Source organism: Podarcis filfolensis (genome assembly GCF_964270895.1).
Source record: "Podarcis filfolensis genome assembly, chromosome: 2".
Lineage (NCBI taxonomy): Eukaryota > Metazoa > Chordata > Lepidosauria > Squamata > Lacertidae > Podarcis > Podarcis filfolensis.
Genome location: NC_139605.1, coordinates 74,703,401 through 74,722,725, shown reverse-complemented (window position 1 = coordinate 74,722,725; position 19,325 = coordinate 74,703,401). Strand labels below are relative to the sequence as shown.

The 19,325-nt window shown below is 47.2% G+C and overlaps 1 protein-coding gene across 1 annotated transcript in view; it reads right to left on the bottom strand.

Moving 5' to 3' along the window:
- Positions 1-19,325, bottom strand: part of PPARGC1B (PPARG coactivator 1 beta) — a 116,778-nt gene that overhangs the window by 10,900 nt on the left and 86,553 nt on the right. Inside the window, exons 3-8 of the mRNA XM_083596882.1 lie at positions 11,908-12,120; positions 8,097-8,213; positions 3,775-4,933; positions 2,620-2,656; positions 1,872-1,936; positions 565-1,336 (exon numbers count right to left, since the gene is read on the bottom strand). Coding sequence (XP_083453008.1) covers positions 565-1,336; positions 1,872-1,936; positions 2,620-2,656; positions 3,775-4,933; positions 8,097-8,213; positions 11,908-12,120 — 2,363 coding nt within the window. The remainder of the gene's footprint in view (positions 1-564; positions 1,337-1,871; positions 1,937-2,619; positions 2,657-3,774; positions 4,934-8,096; positions 8,214-11,907; positions 12,121-19,325) is intronic.

Genomic DNA, 19,325 nt, shown 5'->3' with positions numbered 1-19,325 from the left:
TTATTTCTGCCCACCTGGATGTTTCTTCCCTCTTTTTCCCCTTCTATCAAGAGTATTTCTTCTGCAAAGGGAAAGGCTTGAGACATTCACACAAGGGGCTGGCAATCTAGTGGGGCAAACTGCTAATGGAAGGGGGAAGGAGATTGCTCCCTTCAGTCTCTTCTGCCACTGCCCAGGCTGTTCCCGAGGGTCCTCCAATTTTCCAAAACAGATATTCAGGGGATGCAGAGGAGAACTGGCAAAAATGGCTTCTGCTACTTCTGTAAGTGAGAGGTCCTGTGAGTGAAACTTCGCTCACAGGGATCTCTGGACCCACCCAACCCAGTCTCTTTCAGAGTAATTGTATTATCTATAAAGCAGCATGGATGTGCATGGCACCTCCTGGAGAAACATAAGCAAAAAGTCAGCACCTCTGCCAGAGGCACCTGTAAAGCAGTAGGTGCCTTTGTGAGAGAGCCGGTAAAGGCCAGCCAATGCAACCCACTATAATTTTGCTCACTACTGGTCTCCCTGACCCCTTTCGCCAAAGACCCTGTGAACTCACAATTGTGCAGGGAAGCCCACCTGCTTGCTGGAGACCTGGACCTGCAGCACGAAGACTCAGAATCAGACCTGCTTCGGGAGCAATAGTGCAAACTGGCCCTGGAAAGAGGGTTCTTGTAGGGGCACATCTTGGATTCCAATGGACTTGTGCAGCACTCTTCCTCCTCCTCATCTTCCTCCTCCTCCTCCTCTTCCTCCAGCGGGGAACCAATCTCACTGCAGCTGTCCTCAAAGACGGTGTCATATTCAGGCGTCTTGCAGAAGGCCGCCTCCCCGGCATCAAGGGCACTGTCCAAGAGGCCAAAGTGTTTTGTCAAGCTGGCCCTGATCTCCTGGTCCCTCAGCTGCTGGCTTCCCTCCTTCACTGAGGTCACATTGACGCCCTCTTGACTCTCGTGCTGGTAGTGCACATCAGGGGCTCTCCGCTTGTGTTTGTTTTCCACATGGCTCAGGGGCTCCCAGGATTTCAGCACCTTCCTCTGGAGCGAGGCCTCGGGCTTCAAGACCTGGCAATAGTCGTGGTCGCCGAAAGAGCGTGAGAAAGGGCGCTTCAGCACCCCATGTGGCTCGGGGTGGGGCAGGTGGGGGGTGGACCGACTCAGGTGTGCGTACAGCTCTGTCCGCACCGGGTGCTTCTTCTGCTTCTTCCCAGAGGCTGCCCTGTCCCCTATCATTGGCTGTGGCTCAGAGCTGGTGATGATGGCAGTCTCCTTGGCTGGCCTCTGGTGAATGTCTGGCTTATACAGGTCCTCCTCTGAAGGCTTGTATGGTGGTGTAGTTGGTGGTGTGAGACCTTATCTCCCCCAAGGAAGCAAAAGGATGGTCTTTCAGTACAGAAGCAGGAAAGTTAAAACAAACAAGAAAGCTGCCTTGACTTGTTAGACTTGTTCCCTCATTGTACACCGCCACATCTGTCAAACCAGAGTTTCCCAAACTTGGGTCTCCAGCTGTTGCTGGACTACAACTCCCATCAACCCTAGCTAGCAGTACAAGTGGTCCAGGATGATGGGAATTATAATCAAAAACGAGCTGGAGACCCAAGTTTGGGAAACCCTGCTGCATAACTGATTCTGGGCCAGCCACACTTCTGTTTACAGCTAGCTTCTTGTCTTGGGGAAATGGTAATAGCAGTTCTCAAGGAGTTGGTGAGGACACAGGCACTTATGTTAGATAGCTGCCATTTCAGATGAAGGGGGTCCCTTTCCTTCAAGTCAATGGCTATTAACATCCTGAAGTCACTAGCTGACCATGAGGTCCTTGGCACTGGCCCACCTTCTCTTCACATTTTGCAGGATGTGGCAGACTCTTAAAACGAATTCCACCCTTACCTGCAGTGCCACACAGCTCTACAGTCAGAACTTGCTCGAAACTGCGCTTTCCAAATGTTGGTTCTCTAAAGAGGAGGAGAAAAGGAGAGTGTAGAGGTCATGGAAGAGATAAGGTGTATGTTAAAGATGGAGACATCACAATTCACATACTAAACCAGAAACAAGGAAGCTGTAAAGATAAAGTGACTCTGGCCAAACCATCAAGGGTCAGTTGCCATGTTTCTAAATGGCCATGCAACTGGTAAGGACCAGAGAGCAGGGAATAGTTCCAGGTAACTATGCAGTGAAAGTTTTGCAAACTAGAAGGAAACTGCTCTCCATGACCACCCTTATATGCTACTACAGTGTCACAAATGACCAGCATATGCTAGTAAAAAGTGTATATGGGCTAATACCATTTGTGGATTTATTTGCACACAGTTATGTTATATTTTCATGCATGCATTAGGGCACAAGGGAGAAACGTGCTAAGAGGAAGGCACGCTTGGCAAACCCACACCGTGATCAACTCCTGCCCGGAAACCAATGTCCCCACTGTGGAAGGACGTGTGGATCCAGAATTGGCCTCCACAGCCACTTACGGACTCATTGTTAAAACTGTGTTTATGGAAGACAATCTTACTCGGCTACGAGTGATCGCCAAAGAAGAAGAAGGGCAGCAAAGTTCTGAGACAGCCATGTGCCAGGTTCCTGACACCTGAGGCTATCCTCCTCCACTAATAATATGTATTTTTGGTATTTCACTTACGTTGTTGCCAAGGGCAGCGACAGACACCTTGGTGCTTCTGAAAGAAAAACAAACAGGAAAAAGCAGAATGACTCAGTGAGCCATATCCGTGCCTTTGAACTGGACTAGGTTGCTCATGAGAAAGCAGATTAAGACCAAACAAAGCAAGATTGGATCTTCTGAATCTGACATCTTTTTTTTAACACTTAAAAGGCAGTAGGGAGATAATTGGATCAGGGTTGCAGGGCTGGGAGAGCAGGGGTTAGTCCTACCTGCTTCTGCAGTTTCCCTGATTTAAATCTGCCCTCCCCACAAGCTGCTATTGGGAAAAAGAGAGAGGCCTGTAATGCCTGCCTTTAACCCCTACCCTCAATAATCAATAGCAGCCGTTGGGGGAGGAGGAAAGAGTTAAATTAGAGAATTGCCACAGGGAAAAGGACTACCCTCCCCCCGCCCAATACTGAAGCTCTGATCCAATTCAGGACTCTCTACTGTTGTTTTAAGATGTAAAAGGAGAGACACTGAGGGTCTGATCCTGGGTTTCCCACACCACGCCTGGTTTGCTCCTTAGTCACCTGGGTTGTAAGAAGCTGGAAGCTCAGAGTTCTAGTGTCCTCTGCAGCTCTGACAGTATAAGAGTCCCTCCACAAAGTGTGTGTAACTTCTAAAGATATTCCCATCAAACTTTGCCTGTACAGTCATACCTCGGGTTACAGATGCTTCAGGTAGCGTTTTTTCAGGTTACGGACCTGCCGAAACCCGGATACTGGAACGCTGCGGGTTGTGAACGCTGCGGGTTGCGGACATGCATCCCGCATGGATCACATTCGCAACCCGAGCGTCCACTGTACTGAATTCCTCCTTTGCCACAACACTGCCACAACCCACCTTCTCTGTGCTCCATGAGCTTTTACAGGATATGTTCCCTGTGTTCAACTCAAAGCACGGGCCTTCCCTTACAGGAAGGGACAGAGCTCAACCAAAGAGCATGTGCCTTGCTTGCAGAAGGAGCCAACCCACAGTATCTCCAAGTAGGCCTGGGAAAGACCTGGAGAGTCACTGCCAGACACTGTGGACAACCCTGAGCTGCATGGACCATTGGTCTGGCTCAGTATAAGGCAGCTTCCTATGTCCCTTCCCATGTTCCCCATAAGTCCAGACTCTTACTTAGGGTACCTGTCTGATGCAAAAGGGCGCAGCACTGGCTCTCGCTTATCTCACATGCTTCGCTCTCCCCAGAGCTCTCTGGTGAGGGGGTTTGCAGCTCCATCGGGAGACTCTGATACCTGTCCTCTGCCTCTCCTGCACCGCTCACTTCGACCTCTGCTGCTGGTGCTTCCCTGTCAAAGTTCTGCAGAGTGGAGGAGCACAGGGACAGTTCTGGGGAGGCCACTTTGTTTTGAGGGGCTGTGGCCGGATCAGGGGGAGAGTCATCAAGGAACGAAAGCCAGAGACTGAGCTCAGGGTTGAGTCTTTTGGAGCGCCGCACGGCATAAATAAAGCTCTCCTGCTTGCGGCCTGCCTTCCCAAAGGCCAGCTGGGGCCGCTTTGCACAGTCCTCCTCCTCCTCTGCAGGGCTGCCGGTCTCTTCCTTCACCTCGGGCTCTGCTTTGGGGCCCTGCCTGGACTCCGTTTTCACCTCTGGTGGCATTCTGCCCGCGGACTTGCACGCCTCCGTGGATCCCGCAGCAGCCTCGGGTGGTGGAGCTCCTGGAGCCTTGGGTGGCTGCAATCTGGTCAAGGAGGCGTATGCAGGCTTGGCCAACCGGTATGGCTTGCTCACATCACACGGGAGGTCCCTGGCAAGAAGCTCCTTCAGGATGGAGAAACTGGCTGTGGGGGCTCTGGGCTGCTTGCAGCCCGCTGAGAGCTGCCAAGAGCTGGGCGGGCAACTGTCCTTGCTGCAGAGCGGAGGCCGCTGCAGGGGGCAATCCGGCTTGGCCCTCTTGGAGGGGCTGTGGAAATGCTGGTGTCTCGCATCGGCAAGGTCTGTGGGGGGCAGCTTTCTGGGGGGAAGGCAGTAAGTGTGCATGTAGCGGATGAGCTCCACAGTAGCGTGCAGCTCCTTCTCTCCAGTGCCTTCCTCGGAGGAAGACGGCGGAGTTGCTGCCATGTTGCCGCAGGGCAGCAACTCTTCACCGGAGTCGCTGTCCTCTCCATGGTGGGCGCAGTATCTCTGGGGCTCCGTGCCGCCACTGTGGCACTCGTCCGGCGGCCAGTTGTCCTTTGTGTGTGGGCAGTGGGCAGTGATGGAGGTGAGGTGCTTATGAAGCTCGGTGCAGCTCCGGCTCTGAGCCTGGAGAAAACTCGGCTTTCGGTCTCGGACACTGTCCACCTTCAAGAGCAGAGGGAAAAGGAAGTTAGGCTAACCAAGAATGAGTTTCTTCCCAGCCACATCATATACAGAGTCCTCATCTCCTCATCACATTCCATGTTTGGTGGTTACAGTAAGCAACTGCAGCAGTTTCTGTAGAAATGTTTACCCCCAGAAGATTTTATGGAATCAATAATCTACTGTATATGAAGAACTATTCAGCCTCTTCTGTGGTTACCCTGGTAATTTATCAGTTACATTTCATTAATGCCTATAGGATCTGTCTGATGTAATTTTATAAAGCAACTACTTTTACCCTTTGTGTAACTTATTTGTTCTCATCTACTTTCAGATAACTTGCAGAATTTGGCTTTTTCGTGTCAGATTCTAAGGTAGTAAATGAATGCCCTTGCATCCAAGCCACTAAACTGTATCTGTCGTCTTCTTCTTCTTCCTCCTCAGCAGCCAGTTTTTTGGTAGCAAGCAGCAATACTACTTTCCAGTAAAGGTTGCTGCTTAATGCAAGCCTCACTCTGCCCTGTGTTTCAATTCCTGTTACGCTGACTGAGCAAATACTGTGGGCATTTATCAGATGATGCCTTTGACACCACTAATAATGAGGGGAGCATTCCTTACCACCATGGTCAAGGAGGCCCTTGCCCTGCCTGAATCAGAGAAGAAAATGGATGATGAAAGCTTATCTACCTATGCATGGATCTCTGCTATCTCTCAGCACAAAGCCTATGGCATATGTACACAAGCTAAGTAATGGGAGGACATGCCCGTTCTCTAAGAATCATATATAAGAGTCATCTGTGCACAACTTGAAGAGAAACAGTAAAAGCTGGGTGGAAGTTTAAATTGATCCCATCCTTATCCTCCTATGTTTGTGTATGTGTAAATATAACAGAAGAATAGGAGGGATATAACCTGTTGAGATGCAGAGCCTTGTTCCTTAGTGAATGCCCTGGGTAGGAGAAATCAAATGAAGATTTGGGGAAGCTGCTGGAAGCTAATGCAGGGTTTAAAGAACTGGGAAGGGGAGATGAGAAAGGAGAGGATGTATGTACACTTTCAACAGCTTCTTTCAAGAACTGCACAGAGCAAGAGAGATCAAAGGGATTCTTCACACCCCTTGCATCAAATTTCTTTCTAGCTGCTGTATGTGGCAAATAGTATTGATTTGCCTCCCCTTTTTTCCAGTTGGCATGGAAGGGTCACTGTCTCTCTCTTTCTCCAACCCCCCTCCCCACTTAGCCCTGCCTTTCCCATGCAATCTAAATCCACTTGCCTAATGCACTGCACAATTTCCATCACCCAAGTGGAAAATCTTTAATGGCATCTTGTGTGGATTTCAGGGGATTAGTTTAAATGACTGGACTGGTTCTGCAACTTTACGTGTAGCTCTCTGCCCAGCTAAAGTCAATTCAGTCAGCTGCTGGGAAGCTCCATTCTAATTTGGGGTCAAGGATGAGAGTGAGAGAGAAGAGGGGAAAGATCACCATGACAAAATTTAAAGACGAAGGGAATCTGGGGAAAATAAAGAGGCTCTTTGTACACCGCACTCCAAAGGGCACACAGATGAAAGTCTTCTTGTTTTGAGAAGGCTCACTCTGATATCACTACCAGTGTCCTGTTTTTTCTCTCTCATCTCTCCTTTAACCCAGGTATGGCCAGCTTCTGTATTCATGGCTCTTTATTCCTGCTACGCAACCCAAATTCCTCAAGGGTAGACAAACCGTACAATACAGTGGATTCCACCTGTCAGTACTGGTCTCACAGTTTATGGAGCATGTCTGCCTGGACACCGTAGCTAGGGCACTACTACAGTGGCCCGATGTGAGAGGACAGGGCTCCTGCAACATCCATAAATGTGCATGACAAACTACACTGGCTGAAATTCCCTCTCCAACACCACCATTAAAGGGCACAGGAGCCCAGATTTCTTTTGCATCTAGCTGCCCTAGCTGCTTTCTTCAAATCCCCACAGAGAGATATAAATAACGAAAAGTTTTTTTTAAAAAAATCCCTTGCCTCTTGATAAATTTAGAAAGAAAAAATCTCTATGAGTGAGACTAGGGCAAGCTTTTTTAAACCACCCCTTGATTAACATTTGGTATGTTCACAAGGGACTGCATAAAAATGCATGATGGCCTGTCAATGGATGACCTTTGGCTAAATAATAAAGATTTGAAGATCCAGGGTACCACCTCAATTTTAAAGGACAACAGTGACAGTAAAAAACCAGATTTAAGTCAACATGACCAAGATGCATTGTTTTTGCTTAAAGTAGTAAGCAAAGATCTTGCTTAGCTAGGCCAGGGTCCCATCATGCACCCTAAGTAGGGCTACTCCAATGGCTCACTTGGATGCTCCAGGTAGTGCAAGATGCAACTGAGTCACCTGCTGGCCCTCTGGTGCCACTGCCCCAACAGCTGCCATAAGTTCAAACTGCTCTGATGACACACATAGGGCACGGCCATCTCAGCCCAAGTTCCACATGCATTCAATGTGAAATCAATGCCACCCTCACTTTGGGCAGCATGTCATGGGCTTTCAAGCCCCAACTTCTGAATGCATCTCAATTAAATGATTGATGGAGGCTCTGATGTGCTTGAAGCACTGTGGCCAAACATGCACAAGAGGGCCTTTTTGACTGTGGCACCTTGGTTGCACAAAAGGCCTGCTTGTCTACCTCACTGCTCACCTCCTGGCACACAACCAACCCCGGGCTTATTCAGGAAAGGTTGTGAGCTGATTAAGGCTGCAGTCCTATATACACTCATCTGGAAGTAAATTCCACTTTCTGAGTAGACATCACCATGATTACACTGATAAGAGTGGCCATGGGAACTATTTTTGCCTGCTACAACCTTTTTTGTTGGTGAAAACGTTGTCACCACTTTCTGGTTTTATTGGTGAAGTTAAGCCGTTACTACAAGCAACCTCAAGTGTTTTAAGGAGAGGCAAGACAGAAGTCATTTAACAAATAAATAAAAATTTACAAAACACTTCTAACAATACTGATGGGAGTGTGCCAGTGCTTACTAGGCCCTCCTGACCATACTTCTTCTGTTTAAAACGGGAGGTGAGCTGTAATGTACAACTTGGATTTAATCTTGGGTAAATATAGTGCGGTGTGCTATCTTAGGGCAAAGGTTAGGGTTGCTAAGGCAAACAATACCTTTGTACAGGGTCGCTGGGGTCTGGATTTGGGAGTTCCTTGACGCCATGTGCTCCCCTCTCTCTGAACCTCGTAGCTTGGAGGCACATTGGATGGAGAAAGGAGCAACTTCTTCAGCTGGAAAGGGAAGCGGTGAAAGAAAGAGTCGGAATTCCTACATAAATGAACAGCCACGTCTGCTTAAATTATCCCAGGTCAACCCTCCTGCTCTCCTCTAAGCAGTTGGAGTGGAGATTCAGCTCTCCCACCCCCACAACATGAGTTTTGGCAGCCACAGATGTTCGAAGAGTCACATGAATCAGGGTCATGGGGAGGCTCCAACACACGCTGAGACTGAAAGCAAACAGGGGCTTGGAAAAGACCATTTCCGAATTTATTGCCTCCTGAGTTGGGTCTGGCTTGCAGTTCCAACTAGCATTGGATACTTACCAAGACCCAGCTCCATGGAGGCTCACTGCCTTGTTGTTAAAGCTCATCAAGGTGATGACAAAAATTCATTCATAGCTACGTGCAGCGAAAAAGCCTGCATACGTGACTATCACACATGAGGATCTGCCTGCAGGTTTTGTGCCATTTTCCTACATGGAGGTGCTGTTCATGTAGCAATTATATAGCATATGAAGAATTCCTGAAAGAGCCGCACAAAAAACAAATCATTTTTGCAAAAAACCAAACATCTTTCTGGAGAGCTCTTTGGCTGCAGGTATCAAAAGTTACTGCATAGGGGAGGGGCAATGGCTTATCAACAATACTCATCGCATGTTATACAAAACATTTCGCAATCCTTCTCTGGGTACTCCTCCTTAACGTCTCTGGAGTATCTTCCAGGGAAACCAAGGTATGTGCCCCTTACTACCAGCAGTGGTTGGCAGGGTGGAACAGGCAATGCCTAATGTCACTGCTGCTTACCACGAGGGAGGGAGGGAGGGAGGGAGGGAGGGAGGGAGGGAGGGGCACAGAGAGCTGGTCTGGTGTGGGTGCAGTGGCGGGAGCCAATCTGATGCTCCAGCCACCATGCCTACACCATGCTGAGCTCTCCCTGCCCTGCCCTGCCCCGCCCTTCTCCATCTTAGTTCAGTGTCAGGAAGTCAGTTGTGCGGTGCTGCTCTGCCAACTGCTGCTACCTCTGTCACCTCCTCTAAGGAGGACCAGACCTGTCTTGGCACTGAATAATCAAATCAAGTCTGATTGTGCAAAATGAACATTCTGTTGCCATAGTTAAACGGTGGGACACCATGTGTGGAGTTAAGTGTCCTTCGATGGCAGAAACCCCCTAGGTACAGAGGAAGACGTGTGTGAGAGTGTGAAAATTATCCTGCCAAACCTTAAAAATTGGCAGGTCCGGGATTCTGCAAGCATGCTGCCTTCTGCAAGCATGCTGCCTTCATGGCAGCAGAGATTCAGGCACCTCCACCCCAGGCTCCTTTAAGTGAAAAGTTGGAGGGGGAGAGAGATAGCTCTCTGCAGTTTGCAGTTTGAAGAATCATGGGTGTTGTTGTTGTTGAACTGGCTTCTAGATAGTGAGGTTAATTCCCACCCACCCTTTAAACCCTAACTTGTAATATATATTTTTACGGGCATCCAATTTGTGTCAAGGAAGCAAGTGCATCAGCACCTGAAAATCAATCAGTGGGATGTAACATTCCAACATGGCCTTCGATTGATTGATTGATTGATTGATTGATCAGCTCGCCAAGTCTTTTGAAGATGCACGTTCTGTCCAAATGCCAAGTATTTACAAGGTTCTTTTTTTAAAAAAAGAAATAAATATGAACTTTGGGACAAGTGCTATTTTAATTCTATCAAGGAAGTTGTGGGCAAAACAGAAGACTGAAAAATTATCTTGGGGTATCTGGTATCATGACCCAAATGTTCCTGATTACATGGTTAGAATATTTCAGTTTTGTTTTTTTTAAAAAGGGGGGGGAGGCGAGGTTTCACATTCCACACTCTCACACTGAAGGCAACATGGGATCCGTTAACATTAATGCCAGATTTGACTCTTGTGGGAACGTGGCAGTCGGGGGAAATCTTCAAAGGCAGTCTGGAAACTCAAAAAAGCTCTTTAACAATTAAGCGTACGATGGAGATTCAGTCAGTCAGTTCCCACGGTCAAATGCCTGCTTTCTCCATCACAATATTAAGTGAAAATTTCTGCTGTCTAATATATTTAAATGAAAAGTTTATTTCCTTCTCCCCTGCAACGTATACATCCTATATATACACATATGGATTTGTGTGATATATATATATCTATAAATATATAAATATTATACACCCACACACATGCACACTTTTGTGTGAAGTGAAAATGCCATACATTTCACCACTAGATGCCGCCAGAACACTTTTAGAAATCATGACATTCATTAATGACAGACAAGGGAAGGGGGAGGAGGGGGAATAGAGAATGATAGGCAGGAGTCTGTGGGAACATATGGAGTCCTCTAAAACCAACACTCTTGTATGATGATTTAGAGCATGGCCAAGTAACAGAAGGGTGGAAGGTCAAAGGCTCTGTAGCCTCCAGCTCTGGGCATGTGCTAAGTGAAAACAGGTTCTGAAAATGTGACGTTCTCCGTGAAGACACCATCCACAGTGCCCTCTTCCCCTTCCACCACTCCTTGCAAGTTTGCTAAGAAGGGATCTCTGACAGAAGCCACAGAGAACTCAGAGTAGCTAGGACTTCAAGCTTCGCCAAGCCCCCAAGTTCCAGGAGTCATAGAAAGGGTGTGCAGGGCAGGGGCTGGAATATGGTTCTAGGCACAGAATTTGGCTTTCCAGAGAACCTCTTCAGTGTAAAGGCAAGCTTCGGGTTCTTGAAAGTGTGTGGGCAATACCAGATGAAATCTCAAAAATGTGGGAAGTAACTAAACTTCTGGTTGTTGGCTGGGTAGGGGTGGTGGTAGTCCTAGTTCCTAAGACTAGCCAAGGCAGAATAAAATTACGCCAAAGGAAAAATATGCATAATGCATAGTGGTCACAGACTCCAGATTTTCAGTTATTTATTTGGAAAACCTGGGCTGAGCTTTCAATTTGCTATACATGCAGAGATTTCTTTTCCATAAGTTTATTCAGGATTCCATGGTGCACAATACCGTTTCTTGTTTTTTAAAACAAATAAATACTAATTTATTTGCTCATTTTCTCGTGTTCTTCTATTACGGAACACAGGGCGACCCAGCCATGGAGTGTTGTCTTTGTGTGTGTCCCCCCACCCAGGCACTGACAAGACCCAGACCTGCCTAAGCTTCAGCAAGGTGGTGCAGATACATTCAGCCCTGACCATAAGGGGATACAGCAGATCAGCGACACCAGCCAACCTCATAGCGGGGAGGGAGCTTTTCTCACGCCTCTGATCATGCGAGGGATCGGCACTTGGGAGACTTGGCGGCACAGAGAGTGGAGGGTGGGAGTGGGCGAGGAGGAACGGGGAGGGGGGAATGTTGGGAAATGAGATATATCAAAAAAGAGAAAGAAACAGCAGACAATGAGGCACCACTGGAGTGGGGCTTGTTTAAAGATGATTGCAGCTCTGGAATGCATCTGATGCCATTCACACGCCTGACCCGCACTCAATTCCCCCTCCCCACAGCAGTCACACCCTTTCCCCCATGAGGATGGCAATGGAGTGAGAGCAATGGTGCAGCACATGTATACGTATACAATAACAGGTATATGCTTTTTGTATTGTTATAATTGTAAGCCTATAATGAAAAAATTCAGACCTTTGCTTCCTATCATACCCATGCAGCCGGCTTATCAGAGGCGCATCCAAATCCACCTTAAACAGTAGGAAGTGGGTTCTTACTAGAGACAGCTCATCAACCTCTGGGGCCAGAGGAGGCCCCCTCGGGAGAGGGGCGGCAGGTTTGGGAGAGGGGGTGAGTGACGTGCAGCCGCTGTTGGGCATGTCCCCCTCGTCCATAGGTCTGAAGGCGGCCAGGCCCATGTCGTCTCCCTGGATGTCATCCAGTGTCTCGGTGAGAGCCGCCAGCAGCGCTTCATTCTCGCTGTCAATAATCTGGTGGGAGGAGTCAGAAGAATGAGAGAGAGAGAGAGAGAGAGAGAGAGAGAGAGAGAGAGAGAGAGAGAGAGAGTGTTACCCAATCAAAATGCCTCCTACAGGAGAACAACTCAAATGACATCACATTAAAGCACAGGAAACACCATGCAGATGAAACCACGGAGGCTGAATATATCGCTATACAGTGGTACCTCGGTTTAAGAACAGCCCTGTTTATGAACTATTCAGTTTACGAACTCTGCAAAATCAGAAGTAGGGTCCCAGTTTGCGAACTTTACCTCGGTCTAAGAACGGAATCCAAACGGTAGAAGGGCACCGGCGGCGGGAGGCCTCATTAGGGAAAGCGCGCCTCGGTTTAAGAACGGTTTCCGTTTAAGAACAGACTTCTGGAACGGATTAAGTTTGTAAACTGAGGTACCACTGTATTGCAAAAACAATCTGTGAACCCTAAGATACATAGGGTTGTATCCAACGCTAGTCCTACTCAGAGCAGATCATGGACATGACTGACTTTCACCCACCAACTTGAATTTGTCTATTCTGAGCATCCTTTAATTGGATAGAACCCACATGGAGTTTATAAGAATCCAAAATGTAATAACACACTTCCATTTGTACATCATCATATAGCATCCATATGCAATCCCTCTGCTACGGTTTTCTTTCTTTATTTATTTCTCTTTCTTTCTTTCTTTCTTTCTTCCCTCCCTCCCTCCCTCCCTCCCTCCCTGTGAAAGCAGGCAAGGAAAGTTCTGAGAAGCCTTTAACAGTGTAACCCATCCATGAATATAATTTCCACCATTAAAGGTTTTATTTTTTAACAGCATTCACCTAGGTTTGTTGAGATATGATTTGATTTGGAGGTGAGCTTTATTTCTGCAAGAGCTGAAGATCTTATCTCTAGCTATATTTCTGCTTCCGAAAAGGGTTTATGTTGGAAGGATTTTGCTGTCTGACTTACGGCTGATGCACATTGTTCTTAAAAGAAAAAAATAAACTACAAATCCCTATCTTAAAATAACAGATGTCAGTGAGGATTCCCTGATTTTCCTGCAGACATTTCCCATCTTTGTTGTTTCTGGCCTCCTATTCTGCGGAGGTTTCCTTGGAAGCAAGTCCCATTGAGTTCAGTAAGACTTACTCTCAGGAAGGTATGCCTAGGATTGCAGCCTTAGAAATGTTTCAACTGATACAAATGGCACACTAAAGGAAGGCTGTAAGTTTAATGAGAGAATTGATCAACTAGCACACTTGCAAGGGCTAAGCCCCATTGAATTCAATGGGATTCAGTTCTAAGTACGGTAAATACGCGTAGGACCATACTGTACAGCTTTTATCTCAGATTAAAATTTGCCCCTCCATTAGTTGCTGGGTCTGAAGCTGAAGGGTACAAACTTCACACAGACTGAACATGCATAGCTATTCCCCTCTTCTCTGTACTAAATTTGATAGGGAAAAACCCAACAACTTACATCCAGCTTTTCCTCCCAGTTTATATTCATATCTATAAGATATTTTGGACTTGATGACAAAGTTATCTTTTAGCAATAAAAATCACAGGCAACTGAAGCACTCAGTTGGAATCAGTGGACACGATCCAACCACAGGCAGGTATTGTAAAATCCTGATTTCAATGAAAGAATTACCGTATATGCATGTGCTCAAAACTCTGCCCCTTTAATCAGTGGGGCTTTAAAATTGCTTAACTTCAGCTGGGTTGTCCCCACTGTCTTACTGGGTTTTACTGGTATGTTTACAATCAGCCTGAAGCACACAGGTTTATCACAGAAGCAGCTTCCCACGTGATTTGCCTTCCCGGTGACAATTACGCTGTAAAGGTTGTAGTAGAAACTGGCCTTACTTTGGCTTGGGCTCCATAGCAATGAATGATGGAATTGGTGAATTTGAGTGTCCAATGAAGAAAGAACTCAACAGAGGGTGGAGCATGAGCAGACAGAGCCTATGGGGAAAACTCTCATACATCCTGCATCTGTGAAAAGCTTGGGCTCACAGTCAATTAACTTGCTGCGCTAGTGGAAGCCAGTGCAGGGATTACCCCTAGTGCAACGGGACTTCCCCTCTTTCTTCCCCCTGTGCCCTCTCCAAATTTGCTCCACAGGGCCAGGGAAACAGCCAGAACAGAATGTGGGGAGAAGGAGAGGAGAGGCTGCTCTGTAGGACAAGCAGAAATGCTTCCGCTGATGAAAGGATCCCCTTAGCAATATGATGAATACAACCCTTGGTGCGATTACAATCTTAGAACTGGAAGTTAGCAGATGATAATGGAATCTAACCCTCTGTTTTAAAACGTGTTTCTCCATGCACTTTGCCACACCCCACCACATCTTGCAGATTAATCCTTGAGGTCTAGAATTGACTCTATGCTGCAATGAGGTAGAATCAGCAAAGTTTAGGTAGAATCAGTACAGTTTAAGGCATGGTTTAGCAAATCACCTCTGATGACTCAAGCAGAGGTGCCGCAGTGGCCCTAAAGCTATTGGACATCACTGGTAACCGCTAGGAAAACCACTAGGAAAACTGGTTGAGGGTGCCTAATCATTTCAGGATGCTACCCATTTGGAACATGACAGTACACAGGGCCATGTAATCTTGCACCCCATTTTTTATGTACTCAAATCAAGCAGTTCCCTAAACTGCGCAGTTGCAGATATCTGAGTATGATGAACACTGGAATCATTCCTGGAAATCCAGATTATAGCTAAATGGTTCAGGGGAGGGTGAGCCAGTGGATTTTAACAACCAGATGTTTTGAATAACAAACGTTTTGCTGCTATTCCTAATTTCCCAAGCTGAATTTGCCATGCAGCTATTTTACAGTTCTTTGATTCTGACCTGTCACAGCCAATACGTTTAAATTTTGCAAAAATCAGGTCTGAGACTGCAGGACTCCAAATGTTAACTGAAAGACAGTCATGCAGCATTTTGCTCTTGACAATTTCAATGTTATGATTTGCTTTAGCATTCCTTCCAACATAATGGAGCATTGTATCACTTCTCTGTACCTGAGGTTATCAAGAGTTGCTGAAAAGAAAGAAAGAAGGAACTTGTTTCAAAAACAAAGTTCTTTCTTTCTTTCCTTCCTTCCTTTCTAGAACAACAGCTTTATAAAGACAATGCATGCTATGAGTCTGAAAGTGTCAGGACTTGGCAAGGTCCAAGTTCCAGTATATGGGATCCTGGGACCTGCAGGAGCTGCCTGTCACTCCAAAGCAGGTGCAGAGCCCAAATCAAAAAGGTGTCTATTTCCACAGCAGAAAACAGGGGAGGGAGCAGGGCAGGGTTCTAAGGGCCTGAAGGAAGAGAGAAATTTTGGAGGCTGGGGTGGGAGAAAGCTCCCTCCTCCCAACCCCCTCCCCCGAAAATTTTAACAGCATTTAGAAAGTGTCCTCATGCTAGAGACGGGTTACACAAAACATAGGTGCCAGCTCTAAAGCTAGGGCTTGGTGGACAGGGATTGGCCCTTGGAGTCAGTTGGTGCTGCAGCTTAGAGGGTACCTTTGAAGCACAGTGTTCACTCTGCCAGGCTCACAGTGAAAACTGCGCATTGGTGGCGCAGGAGGTAAGGTGCCCAAGCCTGGCTGTTGAATTTTATTAGACTTTGTTGTTGTTGTTGTTGTTGTTGTTGTTGTTGTTGTTGTAGTAGTAGTTTAGTCGTGTCCGACTCTTACTGACGTCTTATTGAGAACCTTGCCCTGATGCCTTATTGGCTAAGGGTGCAATGCAAACCCCCTTTGTTGAGAGCTGTGTACTAGTGTGTGGATTGGATGGAGGTGCTCCTTTGTCCAGCCCTGCCAGCTTTCACCTGTGGAGGGACACCAGAAAGCCGCCTGTTTTACTTGCCAAAGATGTGGGAGGGTGCAGGTGCTGCCAGCAGGATCCCTACACACTCCAGTGTCAACCAAGGCCCCCAAAGGGGGCATTCCAGAACAGGGAGGTGCTGAGCCAGAGCCAGCTGCAATCACCTAGGAATGCCAGTCTATCTTGATTAGAAGCAGGCATGGGGAATTGGAGGCAATTCAGGCTTTACTGCGGTAATGTGGCACAGTCTCCCACACTCCTTTGTTGCCTCTTGTGCTGGTATTGCTTGTTTCCTAACTCCCCCCCCCCCCCATCTGCATTCTCATGATGGAGTCCTGCATCAGGCGCTTGCATGAACATTTTAATTGGCTCTCGGAAACAAAGAGATGTACCTAACTTTGAAGAAATGAAGAATCCCCACTGACTGCGTGTATGTGCTTATTTGGATTTGACTACAGCCACCATTAACCCCAAATATTCATGTCAGCACCACGAGAAACTATGGCGGAAACAGCAGCACTCAGAAGGAAGGGCAGCAAAGGGGGCTGTGTTCTCCCAACAAATTTATTTTCCTTCCAGCATTGGTGAGATACTTCTGCAGGCAGGAGGACATCAGCAGGGTACGTTTCATCAGGCTCCGCTCATTCCTAAAAGACCTGCCTTTTACTTTTCAGTTCTGTTTATCTTTTCCTCAGGAAGTTCAGTGGAAAATATGTATCCCGCAATGACGGCCTGTCAGTCACTCTCGACCTTTTGCAAGAACAGTGTAAAGCTGGCATGTGAAGGTGTCACTGTGGGGAAGGAATTCTTTAAAAGTTCATCATGAGTGGATAATTCCACTACAAAATGCGAGCTGGCAGGCAGTTGTAACCTGGAATCCAAAATCAACCTTATGCTAAAGACAAAAGGAAAAGAAAAGAAAGGAAGAAAGAACACCTTTTCTTCATATACAGCAAACAATCTTTTCCCCCTGAAGCAGCAGGTATTTAATGGAGGAGAGGCAACAGGAGAATGGTTTTTTCCTGCCAAATAGCTGATACTACATCAGGCCAGGTATAAACTCATACCCCACACTGTTCTCTCCCCACTCCTCCTGCCTCCTTGATTTCCTTTCTCAATTACTCTGGCGAGGCACTTCAAAGAACCTCTTCAGACATCCTCCACCCCTCCAACCCGGCCAAAGATCATCACGGGAATCGAGTGTATAAAATGATGAACTATTCTTTTATTACAGGAACTAAACAGCAATAATATTAGCTTTTTGCATAATGTGCAGGACTCTCCCAACATCCTGGTTCCTGCTGAGTCAGTCAGTGGGGACGGTGCTGGGCCAGCCGACAGAGCCTGGAGCAGCCAGACCAGTCTGCAGGGCAGGATGCAGAAATGGAGCCAAGCTCCTTTGTTGCTCAGCTTTCGGAGGAAGCAAAGGTTACCTGGAAGGCTATGCTGGGGTTAAGAAGGGAGCAGGGGTGGCGGTTGAGGCACCATCATATGAACTAGCTCTGGACTCTTGGACATGCTTCTGGCATTTGACATAAAAGGCAACAGCAGGCATATCATGTGCATGTGAACACAATGGGAAGGGCTCTAGCTCAGTGGTAGAGCATCTGTCTTGTAAGCAGAATGTTGCAACTTCAGTCCCTGACATCTCCAGGTAAGGCTGTTGGAAATGTTGAAGAGGTGCTACCTACCAGTCAGTGTAGGCAATACTGAACTAGGTAGGGCAATGGTCTGACCCGCCACAAGGAAGCTTCCTGTCTTCCTAAATTAACAGGGGGAGAACTGAAGCCAAGAACTGTTCACAACATATCCTGGTCATGGAAACGCCACTGTGAATACCTTGTGCCCTGTTGGGAGATGGTGTGTATTTTGTGGGAAGCCAAGAGCAAGGAGGGGGAGGCGGTGTGGGGTGCGCCAAGGGAGCTGTGTCACCCGCAGGTAATCTGTGCGCCTTTAATCTTCTTCGCGGGCTCACGGCTCCATCCACCTGCACCGCGTCTCAGCTCGCCGATTGGTATAATGGGACCACATATATTTAGAGAGCACGAGCAACACACTGAGAGGGAGCCTCAGCTAAAAATATCCATGTGCACAGAGAGATGCAGAGGTGACGCCGAAGCTGGAGAGTCAGATAAAAGGGAAGCTTTCTGTGCGCTGGAAAATTAACATTCCAGGGCCACGTCACTTTGTGTGCGGCTTCCTATGAGCTTTCCCCTCCCATCGCCACCCCCCTCCCTGGCTTGCTGCCTCCCTCCCACCCACTGCTGAACAATCCGTCAGGTTTGGAAATCAGGCTGGATGGCACAAGGCACCATCCTGTAATTTCCTTTTAATAATAGATCACAGGAGGATGGGCTCGGCAGCCTTCGCCTGCTCTTCTGCCTCCTCATTAGCTTTACTACACTTGCTCCATTTAGAAACCAAGCGCAAATTAATGGAGCACTAATCATCTGCAGAAGAGATATTAATAGTGTGGACCCCCCTCCTCACCCACAGACACCTTTCCTCAGCTTTCATCAAGCTGTTCCAGAAAAGGGGGGAAACGAGCCTCCTCTGTGTGGAGGAATTAACAGGTGAGTGCTGGCAGGATACGGAACATCCTGGGCCTGTGTTGCATCTGCCGTAAGGGGCAAAGCACCAGGTAGGCAGGGGCAGGCAAAGGAGATTATTGGTGTGCGTGTGATTGTCTGCAAGAATTATTGATGTAGTGTAGCTTCTTCACTTTGAGATAGTTGCTATATTAGTTTTGTACGTTCTGTGGCAGACCACATGTTTCCTGTGCAGAAGAACACAGTCCCACGTTCAATTTTCAGTATCTCTAGTTAGAGACTCTAAGCGCTGAGGCTGAAAAAGAGCATCAGCTGAAACTCTGGAGAGTGGCTGTTAGTCAGGGGAGATACTATTCAGCCACTGATAGGATGGAGGGCAAAACTTGAAGCCTTCAGTGTGTGGTTGCCATTTACATATCTTTCATTTTAAGAAAAAAAATGTGAAAAAGAGAGAAACAGCTACAGGAGCCCCCAATCCCAATTAGAACTGAAAGGCATGAGGGTGTTAACTATTGCAATTTTTCTCCATCCCACCCCCCTCGCTATTATCAGCGCTGGATTTAGGGGGTTCCCCCGTACAGGGCGCCGTGCGAAGGGGGTGCAAAACAACAAATAACAACAACAAAACACCTATTTATTATATAGGGAGTGGCCCCCAAATCACTTCTTGGGGAAAATCACCGTTTGGGATGAATTATTTTATCAGCAAAACTGTGCTGGGGTGGGAGAAGGATTAGTTCCTCTCCACTGTACCAGAGTCCTGATCTAGGCTAAGGCTCACACAGGTGCTATTTTTTTATTTTAAAAAAGTTGAAAGATGTGCAATTGTGACCA